The sequence below is a fragment of the Juglans regia genome, chromosome 6 (assembly GCF_001411555.2).
Source record: "Juglans regia cultivar Chandler chromosome 6, Walnut 2.0, whole genome shotgun sequence".
Taxonomy (NCBI): Eukaryota; Viridiplantae; Streptophyta; class Magnoliopsida; order Fagales; family Juglandaceae; genus Juglans; species Juglans regia.
Genome location: NC_049906.1, coordinates 37,872,071 through 37,888,953, shown reverse-complemented (window position 1 = coordinate 37,888,953; position 16,883 = coordinate 37,872,071). Strand labels below are relative to the sequence as shown.

The following is a 16,883-nucleotide window of genomic DNA, read 5'->3' as shown; positions in this document are numbered from 1 at the left end:
TCTATTAGAAGAGATCTCGTGGCGGCAAAAGTCAAGAGCGTTATGGTTGAAGGAAGGCGATCATTGTACTAAGTTCTTCCATAGGGTAGCCAATTCCCACAGGAGATCTAATAATATTGAGTCGTTGAAGATTGATGGGGTAGAGTGTAAAGACGAGCAGAGGATTAATGATCACATAGTTGGTTTTTTCGAATAGCTACTCACTGAGCAGGAGGGTTGGCGGCCTAAGCCTGATGGGTTATTTTTTGACTCTATTGGGTCTTTGGATGGCATCCGTTTGGAGAGACATTTTGAGGAGGAAGAGGTTTTTGAAGTAGTGAGGAAAATGGCTAAAGATAAGGCTCCAGGTCTTGATGGTTTTTCAATGGGTTTCTTTCAAGCTTGTTGGGATGTACTAAAGGATGATCTCATGAAGGTGTTCCAGGAGTTTCATTTGGCTGGACAGTATGAGAAAAGCCTAAACGCCACTTTTCTAGCATTGATACCCAAACCGGTTGGGGCTTCGGAGATTAGGGAGTTCCGACTCATTAGCCTCGTAAATGGGGTATACAAGATCCTTTCCAAGGTATTGTGAATTGACTCAGTGAGGTAGTAGGTAAGATAATTTCAAAGCCTCAAAATGCTTTTGTCAAGGATAGACAGATTTTAGATGCGGTCCTTATTGCAAATGAATGTCTGGACAGTAGATTGAAAGTTGGAACTACAGGGATTTTATGCAAATTAGACATGGAGAAGACGTATGACCATGTTAATTGGGACTTTCTACTCAACCTTCTTGGGAGGTGTGGTTTTGGGAAGAAATGGAGAACATGGATCCGTTGGTGTATATCTACAGTGAAATTCTCAATTCTGATAAACGGAAGCCCGACAGGTTTTTTTCACAGCACACGAGGTCTAAGACGAGACGATCCTTTATCCCCATTACTTTTTGTTATTTTAATGGAAGCCTTGAGCAGAATGACCTTAGCCTTGGTTGCCAATGGGCGCCTGACTGATTACTCGATTGGATCCCCGGGTGGGGGACTTACTAATATTTCGCATTTTTTGTTTGCAGATGACACTCTTATCTTCTGTGAGGCAGACCATAATCAGGTTAAGAGTATTGAAGGCCCTTCTACTTTGTTTTGAAGCAGTCTCTGGATTGAGAGTGAACTTGGAAAAATTAGAGATGATGCCTATTAGAGGAGTTCATCGTATAAGACAGTTGGCTAATATTTTGGGGTGTAAGATTGCTTCACTCCCGATGACATATCTTGGTCTTCTGTTGGGGGCCGCCTCGAGAGTGGCTTCTTTATGGGAATCAATGATTAAGAAAGTTGAACGTTGACTAGCAGGCTGAAAGAGAATGTACTTGTTTAAAGGGGGTAGGATCACCCTGATAAAGAGTACGCTTTCTAACCTACCGACATATTTTCTATCCTTGTTCCCTATTCTGGTAAGCGTGACACTTTGTATTGAGAAACTTCAATGGGATTTCTTGTGGGGTGGAATAGGCGAGGAGTTTAAATTTTACCTAGTTAGGTGGGAGAAGGTATGCCGTCCTCTCTCTAATGGTGGTTTGTGCATTAGAAGTTTGAGGATTTTTAATCAGGTATTACTTGGAAAATGGCTATGGAGATACCATAAAGAACTAGAAGCTCTATGGAAGTTGGTGATTGAGAGTTAATATGGTGGCTTATGGGTTGGTTGGTATATCAAAGAAGTGAGAGGGGCACATGGATTTTGGAAACATATAAGAAGAGGATGGGAGGTTTTCTCTCGCCACACAAGATATTGTCTAGGAGATGGGACTAGGATCAAATTCTGGTATGATACTTGGTGTGGTGATTGTGCTTTAAAGGATCTATTTCCCGAGCTCTTCAGGATTGCAAGTGACAAGGATGTTTCAGTGGAGGAAGTCATGGTGTTAGAGGGGAACAGATCCAATGGAACATCAATTTTAGCCCCGCGGCTCATGATTGGGAAATGGACAGTTTTGCATCTTTTTTCAGCCTCTTGTATTCTTTCAAACCGAGTAACCAGCGTGCTGATTTTTTGTGGTGGATAGCTACTGGTAAAGGTTGGTTCGTTCATTTTATAAATCTCTGTCACAAGAGCTTCCAACTCAGTTCCCCTGGAAAAGGATTTGGAGACACAAGGCGCCTATCAAAGCATCTTTTTTTGTCTGGACCGCTTCCTTAGGCAATATCCTCACAACGAATAATTTGAGGAGACAGAGAGTGATCATCGCCGATTGGTGTTATATGTGTAGGAACGAAGGAGAATCAGTGGATCATCTCCTACCACATTGTGAGGTAGCTCGTGGGATTTGGAATGAGGTATTTAGTAGGCTAGACTTGGCTTGGGTTATGCCTGCGTCAATAGTGGCAATCCTGGCTAGTTGGACAGACCTGAGAGGTAATCAACAAATCAAGGCTGTATGGAAGATGCTTCCTATTTGTATCATGTGGTATGTATGGCAGGAGCGCAATGAACGGACGTTCGAGGATAAAGAGAGATCGATGGAGGAACTTAAAGCTTTTTTCTTTAGAACTCTTTGTTCTTGGGCCATTGCCGTTAAATTTAATGGCCAAGACTTCCATGATTTCCTTCTATCTATGGCTCCTACGTAATTAGGACACACTTTTGTATTGAACATGGCTTTTTGCCTATTCTTTTATTAATATACTTTTACTTGTCAAAAAAACAAAAAAAAAAAGTTGTTATGAGAACAATGCTGTCTGTCTCTGTAACAGTTGTAACTTCACGCACGGTATCTTTAAGATTATGTCCATATGATGGTATGGCTTTTACTCTTTTGCCGTATTCTTTTAGATTTCCTAAATGGTTTTGGATCATTTCTTGAGTTTCTGAAGACCAAAAGCCTTTACAGTAAAGCATGGACATTAATCATATATATATATATATATATATATGAATTGATTTTTGGTCATCTGTGGCAACATTGAGTCATTGTTTCTGTGTACAAGCAAACTCTCCAAACTTATGACCAACCTTCCTTCAGCATTATTAATTCGTATGGAGTAATTAATGAATTCCAGCAAAATAGAAGATCTACGTGACAAAATTTTCCTCTTCAAAAGATCTCTCTTCTTCTTCTTCTTCTTCTTCATTCTCAACAGGAATGCATCAACTGGATGGAAAGTGTTTTCCAGTATAAAATACTAAATAGTGTATCACTCAAATGTGCTTTTCCTTGCAATTAGAGTGATATTGGGCAAACCTTTAAATGATGGTGATGATGATCATAGAAAGACATTTATGCAAGATATCGACTCTCTAGAGATTGTGGCTTGTTATTTATTCCTATTTGTTGTTGCGTTTGCAGTTAAATCTTTTGGTTGCGACTAAAGTTGGTGAAGAAGGGCTGGATATTCAGACATGCTGCCTTGTGATTCGGTTTGATCTTCCAGAAACTGTTTCTAGCTTCATACAATCGAGAGGTCGTGCACGGATGCCTCAGTCTGAATATGCCTTTTTGGTGAACAGGTGCTTTTCTAAAGCATGTGTTGTATGTAGGTATCCATTTGGTTTTTCCATTCCATCTAGATAAGAGTAACTGTTGTTAATGTTAATGTTCCAGTGGCAACCAGAAAGAGCTAGATTTGATAGAAAATTTTCAAAAAGATGAAGATCGAATGAACATGGAAATTGCTCATCGAACATCAAATGAAACTTTTTTGGGTTCTGAAGAAAGAATTTATAAAGTCGATTCATCTGGTGCTTCTATCAGCTCTGGATATAGCATCTCATTACTCTACCAGTATTGTGCAAAACTACCACATGATGAGTATGTCCTTATTTATTCCCATTGTTTCACTCATAATCATGAGTCCAATCACTCAAACGGTTATGTGAATATGTAGAACTGATCTTAATTTGTTGGGATGTATGGATCTATGTTTTGTAGGTATTTTAACCCCAACCCGGAGTTCTTTTATTTTGATGACTTGGGGGGTACTGTCTGCCATATCAATTTACCTTCCAATGCTCCAATAAACCAAATAGTTGGTACACCACAATCTTCATTGGAAGCTGCTAAACAAGATGCTTGTCTGAAAGCAATTGAAAGTTTGCATAAAATGGGTGCCTTGAATGACTATCTCTTGCCTGGGGTAGATGATGCATATATAGATGAAGTGGGGTTGGATTCTTCTAACTCAGATAGCTGTGCAGGTTGAGCCGCTGAGCAGTATCAACTGTCCTGTTCAAAGTTTCTTCTATGCTTTTGGTCATTATCTTGTATAAATTATCTTTAATTTTGTGTGTTGCCAGATGAGAGTTCACGACAAGAACTCCATGAGATGCTTGTGCCTGCTGCCCTAAAGGGACCGTGGACTAATTCGGAAAATCCCGTCCGTCTTAGTTCTTACTATATAGAATTTTGTCCTGATCCCAAGGATAGGATCTATAAAAAGTTTGGTTTATTTGTCAAAGCACCTCTCCCACTAGAGGCTGAGAGAATGGAACTTGATCTTCATCTGGCTCGTGGTAGATCTGTGATGACAAAGTTGGTTCCATCTGGAGTTGCAGAATTCAATCAAATTGAGGTAGATGGTATTTTTTGGACAAAACTTTATGATATAAAACTTATTTGCTGACAGTTCCTTATTTATTTTGTTACAGATTACGTTAGCCAAGAATTTTCAAGAAATGTATCTCAAGGTCATCCTTGACAGATCAGAATTTATTCCTGAACCTGTTTCGGTGGGAAAGAATGATATTTTTATGTCAAGTTCCTTAACCTTCTACCTGTTGCTTCCTGTAATTTTGCATGATAATGAGAGCAAGATTGCTGTAGATTGGAAAATTATTCGTAGATGTTTATCGTCCCCAGTTTTCCGGACTCCAGAAGATGCCATGGTCGAAAAATATCCTTTGGGTGTTTATCTGCAACTTGCCAATGGTTGCAGAAGTAGAAGTGATGTTGAGAATAGTCTAGTGTATGCCCCATACAAAAATGAGTTTTACTTTATTACTAACATCATTCATGGAATGAATGGATACAGCCCTTGTAAGGACTCAGAAACTTCAAGCTACGCAGAGCGCTTATATGAGAAGTATAAAACTAGACTCCTTGACTAATTGTACTTTTATTACATTCTAGATTCCTTCTGAATACATTTTATCTATTGATTTTGTCTTCTATTAACTTGTTTTGACATAGTTTTTTCTTTAAATGTTGGAAGTCAGGTTTGGGATTGAGCTTGAGTACCCTGAACAACCTTTTCTGAATGCGAAACCACTTTTTTGCTTGCGTAACTTGCTCTGCAACCGAAAGCCAGAGGATTCAGGTAATTATTTGACTTTTTTGTCATAGTTCTCTTCTTGTTGAGGATATTTTTTTTTTGATTTTTTGACAAGTTCTTCTTGTTGAGGATCTTGCATGAAGTGATCTATTATCTTCCAATTGTATGATTCAAAATGATTTCTCCATTAGTTTTTTGCTATGTGTTTATTCAGGCTGCACCTTCTATATAAATTTGAACACACAAACATATATAAGTTTTTGTGTGATATAGCTCTTACCGCAGAGAATAAAATTTGGCCTTTGTTGAACCTTAGAACTTCTCGTGCATTACATTTTTTGTTTTATTGGTGACACATGCATTGAGTGGGTTTGTAGTAGATTTTTCTACGAGCAGGGGATTGTTAGAATAGGAATATAGGCATAGAACCTGGAGTGTAGGATAATTTTATTCTGTTGTGTATTGGCTTTCTTAACTCTGCAAATAATAATCCCAGAAATAAGTGGAGGCAGAAATGAGAAGAAAGAAGAAAAAGAAGAATAAGATAAGAGTGATTGAGCAATAAGGAGGATTAGGATAATCTAGCCACTCTGACATCCAAAATAAAGCTAGTTGTATACTCCAAAATTTCTGTTTTAAGAATTCATGAATGGCAAATACGATAATTTGGTTGCTAAAATAGTGGCATGAATGATACTTGTCCTACAGTAACTCGGCTCCTTAATTTAATTTTAAAAAAATGCATAAACAAGAGGGCAAAAATAAGTTATATGTTAACAGATGCTCCAAAGTCTATAGGGTAAGTGGTTTCTAAATATTGTACTGTCTTGAAAAAAAGTGATTTTCTAAATATTGAGATCTTTTACTTAAAAGAATGAAATTGAATGACGAGTTTTTTAAGATAAGGGAGGCCACGTTCACCCATGTTATCTTGAGGTGGCCGCTTACATAATTTCACGAAAGTAGCCTGAGGATAAGTGTAAAAAAAAGGTAGGGGAATGGGGTCAAGAACCAGCAACCCTTAACCTAGATTCTTTCAGAACAACAATATGGATAAATAATTTATTATTTATCATGTAATTAGGTGTTTCTTTTGTATACTTCCTGTGTACTCGGGCTTCGCCTATTACATTGTGCCTAATAAAGTTCTAACTTATCAAAAAAAAATTTATTATTTGGAAGCAGAGATGCTTTCAAGATTGCTGAGTCATCCTTCTACCCATTACCCTCTTGTGGTGTTTTTGCTTTCTTTAAAGGGTTATGAATTATAATGATGAGCTTCTTGCTTGATTCAGGACTCATCTCAATGCCCGTCTCTTAGGATTCTCCTCACTTTCAAATTATTTTCATGAGTCTAAAATGTCAAAAACAGTTTAGATAGGCATATCTTTTGTTTATTTGCTGTATACTTGTGTTGTGCTTATTACTGGAGAATAATTACTTCTATAAAAAAAATATCAAAAACAGAATCGCATGAACTGGAGGAATACTTCATTGATTTGCCTCCTGAGCTATGTCAGTTGAAGATCATAGGCTTTTCAAAAGATATCGGGAGTTCAATATCTTTGTTACCATCAATCATGCATCGACTGGAAAACTTGCTTGTGGCCATTGAACTGAAGCAAACCTTTTCTTCTGCATTCCCAGAAGGAGCTGAAGTTACATGCCATCGAGTAAGGTCTTCCCATATGAGGAAATTAACTTGATCATTGGCTTTCATAAGCTGCGCTAATTAAACTTGTAGTATTTTATATGACTTCCCACATGTGGTGTTGTACCCGACTTCAATTATACATGTTCAAGTTGTACGGTGTCAATATTTGCATGGACCTTAATTGCCACTAAAAGTTTTGAACTTTTTTACTAGCTTCTAGAAGCAATCACCACTGAGAAGTGCCAGGAGCGCTTTTCCCTCGAAAGACTTGAAATACTTGGTGATGCTTTTCTCAAATTTGCTGTTGGACGGCACCTTTTTATTTTGCATGGTACTCTTGATGAAGGAGAACTTACAAGGAAACGTTCTCATGCTGTGAACAATTCCAATTTGTACAAGCTAGCCACTAGGAGCAAGTTACAGGTATCACTGAATTTTAGGCTATGATTTTTATTTTATAAATATTAATATATCTGTATTTTTTTTCTTTGGCAAGTATTATTTGACATTATTGAATTTGTAATAATAATATTTGCTTATGCTTTCGCTCTATCTCTACTTGATATAATGTAATTGTTTTTAAATTTGTTCTTTTAGATAATTTTTGTACTTCACTTTTTTTGTATTTTCAGTTTTTTGGTTTTGAATTATTTAGTTCATAGCAAATACAACTAGTCATTAAATAGTGAAAAGAAATGGAAAACTAATGCGATTAGAACTATAGAAAGTCGGGTGGAATTAACAGTGACATATGTGATTAAATAGTGTTTGACATGGATAGTTTTAGAGAGTGGTTTTGAAGAGAGAAAATCCTCTCCATACAATTTCGTTCTCACACTTTTTTTGCACGAAACTGTATTATGATGGTTTCGTGATAGCTTGAACGATTGAGTGTTGGTTGTTTGGTTGGAAAGGAAAATGGCTCATGTGAAAGTTGTAGTTATTGAACTAAAATCCTTTGAGGTATCTAGGGAGGGCCGATGGTTGATTCTTACAGAAAGAGGGAGGAAGTTTGTGAAAAGCATGATAATGGAGTTAGCCACAACGTGGTGGTTTAGTAAAGCCCTAGAGGATGGTAGGACTGCAAGGTGGAAAGGGTTTCATGCTAGCCATCGGGAAGGGGACAGGGGCTTCACTGTGCAGAGATGCACAAATATTCAAGGTGCGTTCATGGCGATGGAAGAGCATCGAGGGGGTGGACGTTGGAACTGCATCCTTGTTCCTGATGATAGAGATGGGAGGGGATGGTGGAAGCTGGCGGAGTTGTTAAGGGAAGTTGCTCGTATAGGTGGGCAGGCACTACCAGTGACAATGACACTACCGAAACCTCCTCAGTCGTACAAGGAGGCTCTCCAATTGGATAGGAGGGTTGCTAGTGGGGTTTTCAGTGGTGTCGTTTATACAGGGTATCAAGGACGTGAGGAAGATGGTAGGAGAGGTGTTGGTCTTAAAAAGGAAATGGTCTTGCGGGTATTGACTGATATGCTAAAATAGATGGGGGAGCTGTAAGATAATATCACCTATCTGAAACGGTGCGTTGAGGATCAAGGGCTGGGGCAATTGGGGGTTGGGTTCACTAAAGGGGAAGGCCATGGGCTGCCTGTTAAGGACCCAGGAGACGGGCCCAAGCGGCAAACCAAGGGTAAGGAACCCATGGTCTTTGCAGGGGACAAGGCCGGTTCTTCAAATGGGCCAAGGCTCATCAGGGAGGTAAATAGACCCAGGGGGCTTGTTTGGAGAAGACGAGGGGCCTCCCTTCCACCTACAACAAGGGGTTTCGTCGAGGGTGGTGGGGCTCAGCCTCCGATGTCGGCAAAGGGTTTGGGGTCACCGACGAAGGTAGGAGTAGACGCCGATGAAGGTATTCAACCCGTCTTGGGTTTGAAGGAACAGCCCGAAACCTTTGACCCGGTGAAGGTTCTTGGGCCAAACCTGGTACAAAACTGGGCAATGGTCAGTTGCGATGATGGTGGTGGTATGGTGGGGCCATCTCCGATGCCGGCAGTGGTAGAGGGGGACTTCGTGAAGCCCAGTGCAGAAGCCGAAGGCTTGGAGTTGTGTCCAACAAGGGTGGGAGCTGTACAGGGAGGGGCATCACCCTGTGGGCTGTCACAGACCACGCCGGCGAGACCTGGGCTATCGCAGAAATCGCCGACATCCTTGGGCTAGGATCAGAACTGCACTATGGTGGAAGAAGGATCCTTCAATGGGCGAAAGGAGGGAGAGGGGGAGAAAGAACTTGCTGTGTTGGAGTATGAGGGTGCGTCAGAGGAGGTGGAGATAGAAGGGGAAGGATCTTTGATCCTATTTGAGCCATGTAAACACTCAGCAGAGGGGGCAGAGTATTTAGGAGAGGATCCTACACCAATAAGTATGATTCCTCCTACTCTCTCCTCTGATTGGGTTATGAAAAAGGTGGAGGAACTCCAAAGTTGTATGGGGATTTCGTGTGAGGGCTATGAGGATCAGTTTAAGGCATTGATAATAGCCATTGGGGTAGGCCAACATGGGGTAGGGTAAAAAAGAGAGAGGGAATTGAAGAGGCTGACTTGGCTCATAAATTATGATGGAAAGGAGAGGAGTGCAAGTCGTGGAAGAAATAAGGGGATGACTGGATTAGTTGTTAAATGAAGCACAAAATATTGATTTGGAATGTTAGGGGGCTGAACGAGATCAACAAACGTCTCCGAATAAGATCTCTTTTAAGACAATGGAAGATGGATATTATTTGTCTACAAGAAACAAAACTGAAGCTCATCACTAGAACTATCCGGAGCATATGGAGTTGCCAATATGTCGGATGGACATACTTACCTTCGAAAGGGGCCTCGGGTGGAATTTTGGTCATGTGGGACAAGAGGGTGGTGGAAAACGTTGAGGAATTTGTGGGAGAATTTTCGGTGGGGTGTTATTTCAAAAACACAGATGATGGCTTTCTATGGGCCTTTGGAGGGTTGTATGGCCCCAACTTGGATTGTGAGAGGCGGCTACTTTGGGATGAACTTGCTGGCCTATGCACTTGGTGGGATGTACCTTGGTGTATTGGGGGAGATTTTAACGTGACTAGGTTTCTTAGTGAAAAATCAGGGGAGGGGCACAACCATGCTATGGTAGAATTTTCGGATCTAATTTTTGAATTGGACCTTATGGACATACCATTGATGGGAGGTGAATATACTTGGGCTAATAATCAAAGTTGGTCAAGATTGGACAGATTTCTCATATCTTCTTCTTGGGAGCTGCAATTTCCAGATTTATGTCAAAAAAGACTTCCAAGGATATGCTCGGATCACTTCCTGGTTGTGTTGGACTGTGGAGGCACTCAAGCAGGTAGAAGGCATTTTAAGTTTGAGAATATGTGGCTAAAAACATAGGGGTTTATGGATTTGATTAGACAATGGTGGAATTCATTTCAACTCCAAGGCACTCCTAGCAATGTTTTGGCTGGAAAATAAAAGGCTTTGAAGAAGGAATTGAAGACATGGAATGAGCAAGTATTTGGTGATGTATCTCTACAAAAGAAGAGTTTATTCCAAGAGTTACAAAGCTTGGGGGGTGTAGGAGACGAGCATGAACGAAAAGGGCAAGTGGTTTCGGAACTAGAAAGGTTGATCCTAATTTCGTGGCGACAAAAGTCAAGGACGTTGTGGCTTAGGGAGGGGGACGAGAGTGCACAAAGTTCTTTCATTGAGTTGCGAACTCACACAGGAGTTTTAATACTATTGAGTCCATGAACATTGATGGAGACTCATCTACAGATCAAGCTGAGATAAAGGATCATGTGGCTGGATATTTTGAACATTTGCTGTCGGAACCTCATGCTTGGAGGCCTACTTTGGATGGACTAGCTTTTGAGTCCATTGATCAAAGTAGTATGGATTGGTTGGAGAGACCATTTGAAGAGGAAGAGGTACAGCTGGTAATCAGAAAAATGAATAAAGATAAAGCTTCGAGACCGGATGGTTTTACTATGGCATTTTTTCTGACTTGTTGGGAGGTGGTAAGAGAGGATGTCATGCTGGTTTTTCAGGAATTTTATAGTTTTGGCAAATTTGAGAAGAGCTTGAATGCAACTTTTATTGCTCTAGTCCCTAAAAAGGCGGGAGCAATAGAGGTACAAGATTTTAGGCCTATTAGCCTAGTGGGCAGCATGTACAAGATACTTTCCAAAGTCCTTGCTACTAATAGGATGAGCACGGTTATGGACAAGATTATCTCTACGTCTCAAAATGCCTTCGTGAGAGTGAGACAAATCTTGGATTCGGTCCTTATAGCAAATTAGTGTTTGGACAGCAGAATCAAGTCAGGAGAACCAGACATCTTATGCAAATTAGATATGGAGAAGGCCTATGATCATGTTAATTGGGATTTTTTACTCTATATGTTGAATAGATGTGGGTTTGGGGAAAGATGGAGGATGTGGATGAAGCATTGTGTGTCAACAGCTCGCTTCTCGGTATTGGTAAATGGTGACCCTGTGGACTTCTTTAATAGTTCGAGGGGACTAAGACAAGGGGATCCATTATCACCCATTTTATTTGTTCTAGTAATGGAGGCTCTAAGTAGAATGGTGTCGGCTGTGGTAGAGGGGGAATTCTTTTCAGGATTTTCAGTGGGAGCTGCTAATCATGGTTCCATCATTATTTCCCACCTTTTGTTTGCAGATGACACATTGCTGTTTTGTGAGGCAAATGTAGGACATGTACAATCCTTGAAGGCTATCTTACTTTGTTTTGAAGCGGTATCCGGGTTAAAGATTAACCATGCTAAGACGGAGATGGTTGCGGTGGGGGAGGTAAGTAACATTAGGGGGTTGGCAAACATATTGGGATGTGTGGTTTCTTCATTGCCATTGAAGTATCTTTGTCTTCCTTTGGGGGCTTCTTTTAAAGCTAAGACAATTTGGAAAGAGTTGTTGGAGAAAATAGAGCGTAGGTTGGCTGGGTGAAAAAGATTGTATGGCGGATCACTCTTATTAAGAGTACTCTATCCAACCTTCCCACATATTACTTGTCTCTTTTTCCCCTCCCCGCTAGCATGAGAAACTTCATCGTGACTTCTTGTGGTGTGGACTAGGAGACGAGTATAAATTTCACCTAGTGGGGTGGGATAAGGTGTGTACTCCTTTGAGAGATGGAGAATTGGGGATTTGTAATGTGAGGGCTTTTTATGAGGCTCTATTGGGAAAATGGTTGTGGCGCTATAACAATGAGAGGGTAGCTTTGTGGAAAGGGGTGATCGACATGAAGTATGAAAGTGCTCCCGCGGGGGAGGGGGGCATATGGTGTGGGGTTATGGAAGTATATATAGAAAGGTTGGTGCTCCTTTGTTAGTCATACTCGGTTGTGTTTGGGGAATGGCAATAGGATCAGCTTTTGGTATGATGTGTGGGTGGGAGACACGGCGTTGAAGGAGGCTTATCCCACTATATTCAGAATTACACGAGACAAAGAAGCTATGGTGGCTGACTTGCGGGTTATAACTCATGGCACACAAGAATGGAACATTAGCTTTACTCGATATGCACATGATTGGAAAGTGGAGGAGCTGATGGAGTTTCTTAACCTGCTGTATAACGCTGCTATTGCTGTCACAAATGAAGATAAGATGGAATGGAGACATTCTAGGAAAGGGATATTTTTTGTAAGCTCCTCCTATGAATCAACTACCATGCAACATCGACAGAATTTTCCATGGAAGAACATTTGGAGGAGTAAAGCACCTACGAAGGTTGCTTTCTTTGTCTGGACAGCAGCCTCAAGGAAGATTCTAACTATTGATAATCTTAGAAGACGTGGTTTTATTCTCACATACTGGTGTTGTATGTGTAAAAATAGTGGTGAATCGGTGGACCATCTACTCTTACATTGTGAGTTTGCACGATAAATCTGGAATTACTTTTTCAGTAGAATGAGAATTGCATGGGTAATGCCGGAAAGGGTGGTGGAACTACTAGCAAGTTGGAGAGGGATTAATGGGACATCACAGATAGCAGTTGTGTGGAAGATGGCTCCTTTATGTATTCTTTGGTGCATTTGGTGTGAAAGAAACGATAGACATTTTGGAGGATCATGAATGCTTCTTGGAAGAGTTTAGGAGTTTTTAGTGGAAGACTTTATTTATGTGGGCCATTAATTTAGATTTGAATGATCTCAGCTTCCATGACTTCCTTGTAACTATTTTTAGTTCCTAAATTGGTGTATCCACATGTATACTTCCTATGTACCTGGGCTATGCCTACTTTTGATAAATAAAATATCTTATTACTTATCCAAAAAAAAAAAATAGTGTTTGACATGGTACTTTTCTCCAGTGTATAAATAAATGTTGTCTTCTCTCTTAATTATAAAATAAATAAATAAATAAATAAATATTGCCCTCTCTCTCTCCCTCTCTCTCTGTGGTCTGGCCAAGACCCCACTTCTTTGATATTTAAGAATTTATTTGGCTGATATTTTTTCCACTAACCAATGCATGTTTTCTGCTAGTGCGGTGTGGAAAACTCTGAGCAAAATTAACACCTTATGGATTAATTACTGAGGTGTTCTTCTAGTAGGTTTCATTAACTAAGCACTTGGTATACTCTGTTATCTCAGGTCTACATCCGTGATTATTCGTTGGATCCCTGCCAATTCTTTGCTCTGGGCCGCCCTTGCCCAATAATCTGCAACAAGGAGACAGAAGCAGCTGTTCATTTCCAGCATTCAAGTGGTCTAGCAGATCATGCAAGTTCCAGTCCAACTAGATGCTGTAGAGGTCACCACTGGCTTCATAAGAAAACAATCGCTGATGTGGTTGAAGCTCTTGTTGGAGCGTTCATAGTTGATAGTGGCTTCAGAGCTGCAATTGCATTTCTTCGATGGATTGGAATACAGGTAGATTTTGAAGCCTCACAAGTTTCTAAGGCCTGCATAGCAAGCACTAGCTACATCCCGCTTGCTACTTCTTTGGACATTCCTTCCCTTGAAAATTTGTTAGGGTATCAGTTTCTCCATAGAGGTCTGCTTATACAGGCATTTGTACATCCTTCGCACAACAAAAATGGAGGAGGCTGCTATCAGGTATGCACTATGTCCTTTCTACTTCTGGTACTAGACAATAATATTCTCTCCGCTTAATATCTCTTATGACAGTTGCACAACTATGCAACATGTTATCTTGTGATAATTTGAAATGTCTTTTTTCACCAGAGATTGGAGTTTCTTGGAGATGCTGTCTTGGATTACTTAATTACATCATATCTTTATTCAGCTTATCCAAAATTGAATCCTGGTCAATTGACAGATTTGAGATCTGTGTTGGTGAATAATGAGGCATTTGCCAATCTTGCGGTAGAACGATCCTTCCACAAATTTCTTATATGTGATTCCAGTAGCCTTACTGAGGCAATTGAGATGTATGTGGATGCTGTTAAAATGCAAGCGCCTGAAGGGAGTCTTCTTGAGGGGCCAAAATGTCCGAAGGTAGACATTGTAATTTTCTATGAAGTTTTTCTGTTGTGGCATGGTGACAATGACGAAATGACCTCCAGGCATCATTTTTTTTTTCGAGTTTTGTTTTGTTTTCCTTTTGGAGAGAGGAGCGGGGTGTGGGAATGTAATTGTTATATTACTAACTCAGAATGATTTCTCTTATTGCGTCAGGCTTTGGGTGACTTGGTAGAGTCTTCTCTAGGTGCCATTCTTCTTGATTCAGGGTTTAATCTGAGGCTTATGTGGAAGATAATGCTTTCCTTTTTGGATCCAATCATGAGGTTCTCCAGTTTGCAGATTAGTCCTTTCAGGGAACTGCAAGAACTTTGCCAATCTTATAATTGGGATCTGCAGTTGTTAACATCAGAGAAGGGTGGAATGTCTCTGGTTGAAGCACAAGTGAATGGAAAAGATGTTTGTGCAACTGCCTCTGCAACATACCGAAACAAGAAAGATGCTACTAGGATCGCTTCGCGAAAAATATCCACAATTTTGAAGGTAAAATTTGTATGCTTACTTTATGCTCTTCGGTCCTGCTACCTCAACTGTATCAAATTATCATTCTTCCATCATTTGCTTCAACACCAGTGCTGTGAGAAGAGAATGTAGCTTTTAACCAAACTAGGGAGTAAAAAATAAATTATTTGACTAATCTGCGTCCTCCACGAAAATGGGAAAAAAAAAAAAAAAATGAAGGGAGAAAGAAAATATGAAAATCTACTGTTTTAAAATTTAATATATACTTTTCATCTTAAAAGTATCATATCAAAGTTACTATGTTAAATTTTTATTTTTGTATCTTACACATTTCATTTGTGTATAGACTCCTGGAAACATTTAGTACCCTTTTACACAGATTGGGAATAATCGAAAAAGCCAGACTCTGTATGGCATCTCTTGGAATCCTGAATATGATTCTACCAATAATTGTACTAATGTTTTCATACTGCAGTCACACATTCACGATTGACTTGCTTTGCTAGCATATCCTAACTTAAACGTTTTAACACTCCACGATGCAGGCTCAAGGCTACATACCGAAGTCAAAAACTTTGGAGGAAGTTTTGAATTCAAGCTGCAAGATGGAAGCCAGACTGATTGGATATGATGAAACACCTATAGATGTAAATACCCCTGATGCAATTGGATTTGAGAAGTTGACGGTACAACAGCCTTTTGACAGAGATTTTGAGCCAAAAATTCTAGCCCTCACTAAAGTATCCGATAGTAATCCCCCATGCGTAACACCTGTTGTTAGACACCCACCTGGCACCATAAGTGGGCAGGCTTGCAGGACAGCTGAAAATCCAAGCTGTGATCCTGACCTACAGCCCACAGGTACAATTATTTTAGTTGCAGGATATCAAGTGTTGAACAAGTATTTCATTCTCTCTCTAAAACTAAAATAATCTTCCAGGTGGGTCAAACAAAGCAACGGCAAGATCACGATTGTATGAAGTCTGTGCTGCTAACTGTTGGAAAGCCCCTCTATTTGAATGTTGCAGAGAGGAAGGACCAAGCCACTTAAAGTTGTAAGTCACATATATAAGTATACAGATCAACAAGCACACATATGCATAATCTCTTTTGGGCAAGTCTATTGTCATGGACTTCAGGTGTGAGTCCATGATAATATAGACCCTTTGTTTTCGGAGAGAAATTTGTTCAGGACTTATGATCTCATCAAATAACAGAAATTAAAGTTGATCATAAGTCCAATTTTCTTGAAATTTAGGTAATAGGAATGCTCGTGTAATTCGCATCTCTTGCAGATTCACTTTCAAGGTGATTGTGGAAGTAGAAGCCCCAGATGTTATTTTGGAGTGCTTGGGAACACCGCAGTCGAAAAAGAAAGATGCAGCAGAGCATGCAGCAGAAGGAGCCCTTTGGTACTTAAAGCACCAAGGGTTGTTTCTTGAGAGCGACTGACATGATACTGTAAAAGATGTTGCTGAATCAGTTTTTGTAAGTATTGAAGATCTTAATGCAGGAGGCTTACTAAAACTGATAGTCAAAACTACAATTTCTATATATTATATGTGGAAGGAGCGATGGTGATTGTAAATGGTGGTTAATGTTGAAATCCATCGACTCAAGGGAGATAGGAAGGTAAACTGTGTATTCTTCCAGTTTTTGGAGGCAATTCGAGGAGCCTCCAAAACACTAACTAGAATACTTGAGGCTAAATAATCATATTTCATTCATATGAAGCTTAAGTTTAATGCAAAATAAATTAACTACTTTACATAACTGCTCCTCTATACACTTGAAATGAATTTAAAGTCAAACCATGGAATTCAGACTCCAGAAAAAAATTTGATGTCCAAGGTTGAAGAAGGCCTCCTTTGTTGTGGGTACAACTCGAAATCAATGTCGCTATAATCATTGTCATCATCATAATATTCATTATTATATTCAATGTCGCGGACATTGAATATAAGAGAAATTTGATGAATGTAAGAGAAATTTGACTTTTAGTTATTTCATTCACATAAGTTTTCACATTAG

At 39.8% G+C, this 16,883-nt stretch overlaps 1 protein-coding gene across 2 annotated transcripts in view; it reads left to right on the top strand.

The window, feature by feature from the left end:
- Positions 1-16,585, top strand: part of LOC109005577 (dicer-like protein 4) — a 30,164-nt gene extending 13,579 nt beyond the window's left edge. For both annotated transcript variants that reach the window (XM_018984574.2, XM_035690933.1), the window contains exons 13-26: positions 3,329-3,489; positions 3,584-3,790; positions 3,911-4,176; positions 4,276-4,550; positions 4,627-5,060; positions 5,194-5,294; positions 6,717-6,922; positions 7,117-7,326; positions 13,500-13,964; positions 14,094-14,366; positions 14,547-14,873; positions 15,398-15,713; positions 15,793-15,907; positions 16,148-16,585. In XM_018984574.2, the coding sequence (XP_018840119.2) occupies positions 3,329-3,489; positions 3,584-3,790; positions 3,911-4,176; positions 4,276-4,550; positions 4,627-5,060; positions 5,194-5,294; positions 6,717-6,922; positions 7,117-7,326; positions 13,500-13,964; positions 14,094-14,366; positions 14,547-14,873; positions 15,398-15,713; positions 15,793-15,907; positions 16,148-16,304 (3,513 nt within the window). In that variant the 3' untranslated portion in view covers positions 16,305-16,585. The remainder of the gene's footprint in view (positions 1-3,328; positions 3,490-3,583; positions 3,791-3,910; positions 4,177-4,275; positions 4,551-4,626; positions 5,061-5,193; positions 5,295-6,716; positions 6,923-7,116; positions 7,327-13,499; positions 13,965-14,093; positions 14,367-14,546; positions 14,874-15,397; positions 15,714-15,792; positions 15,908-16,147) is intronic.
- The last annotated feature ends 298 nt before the right edge of the window (positions 16,586-16,883 follow it).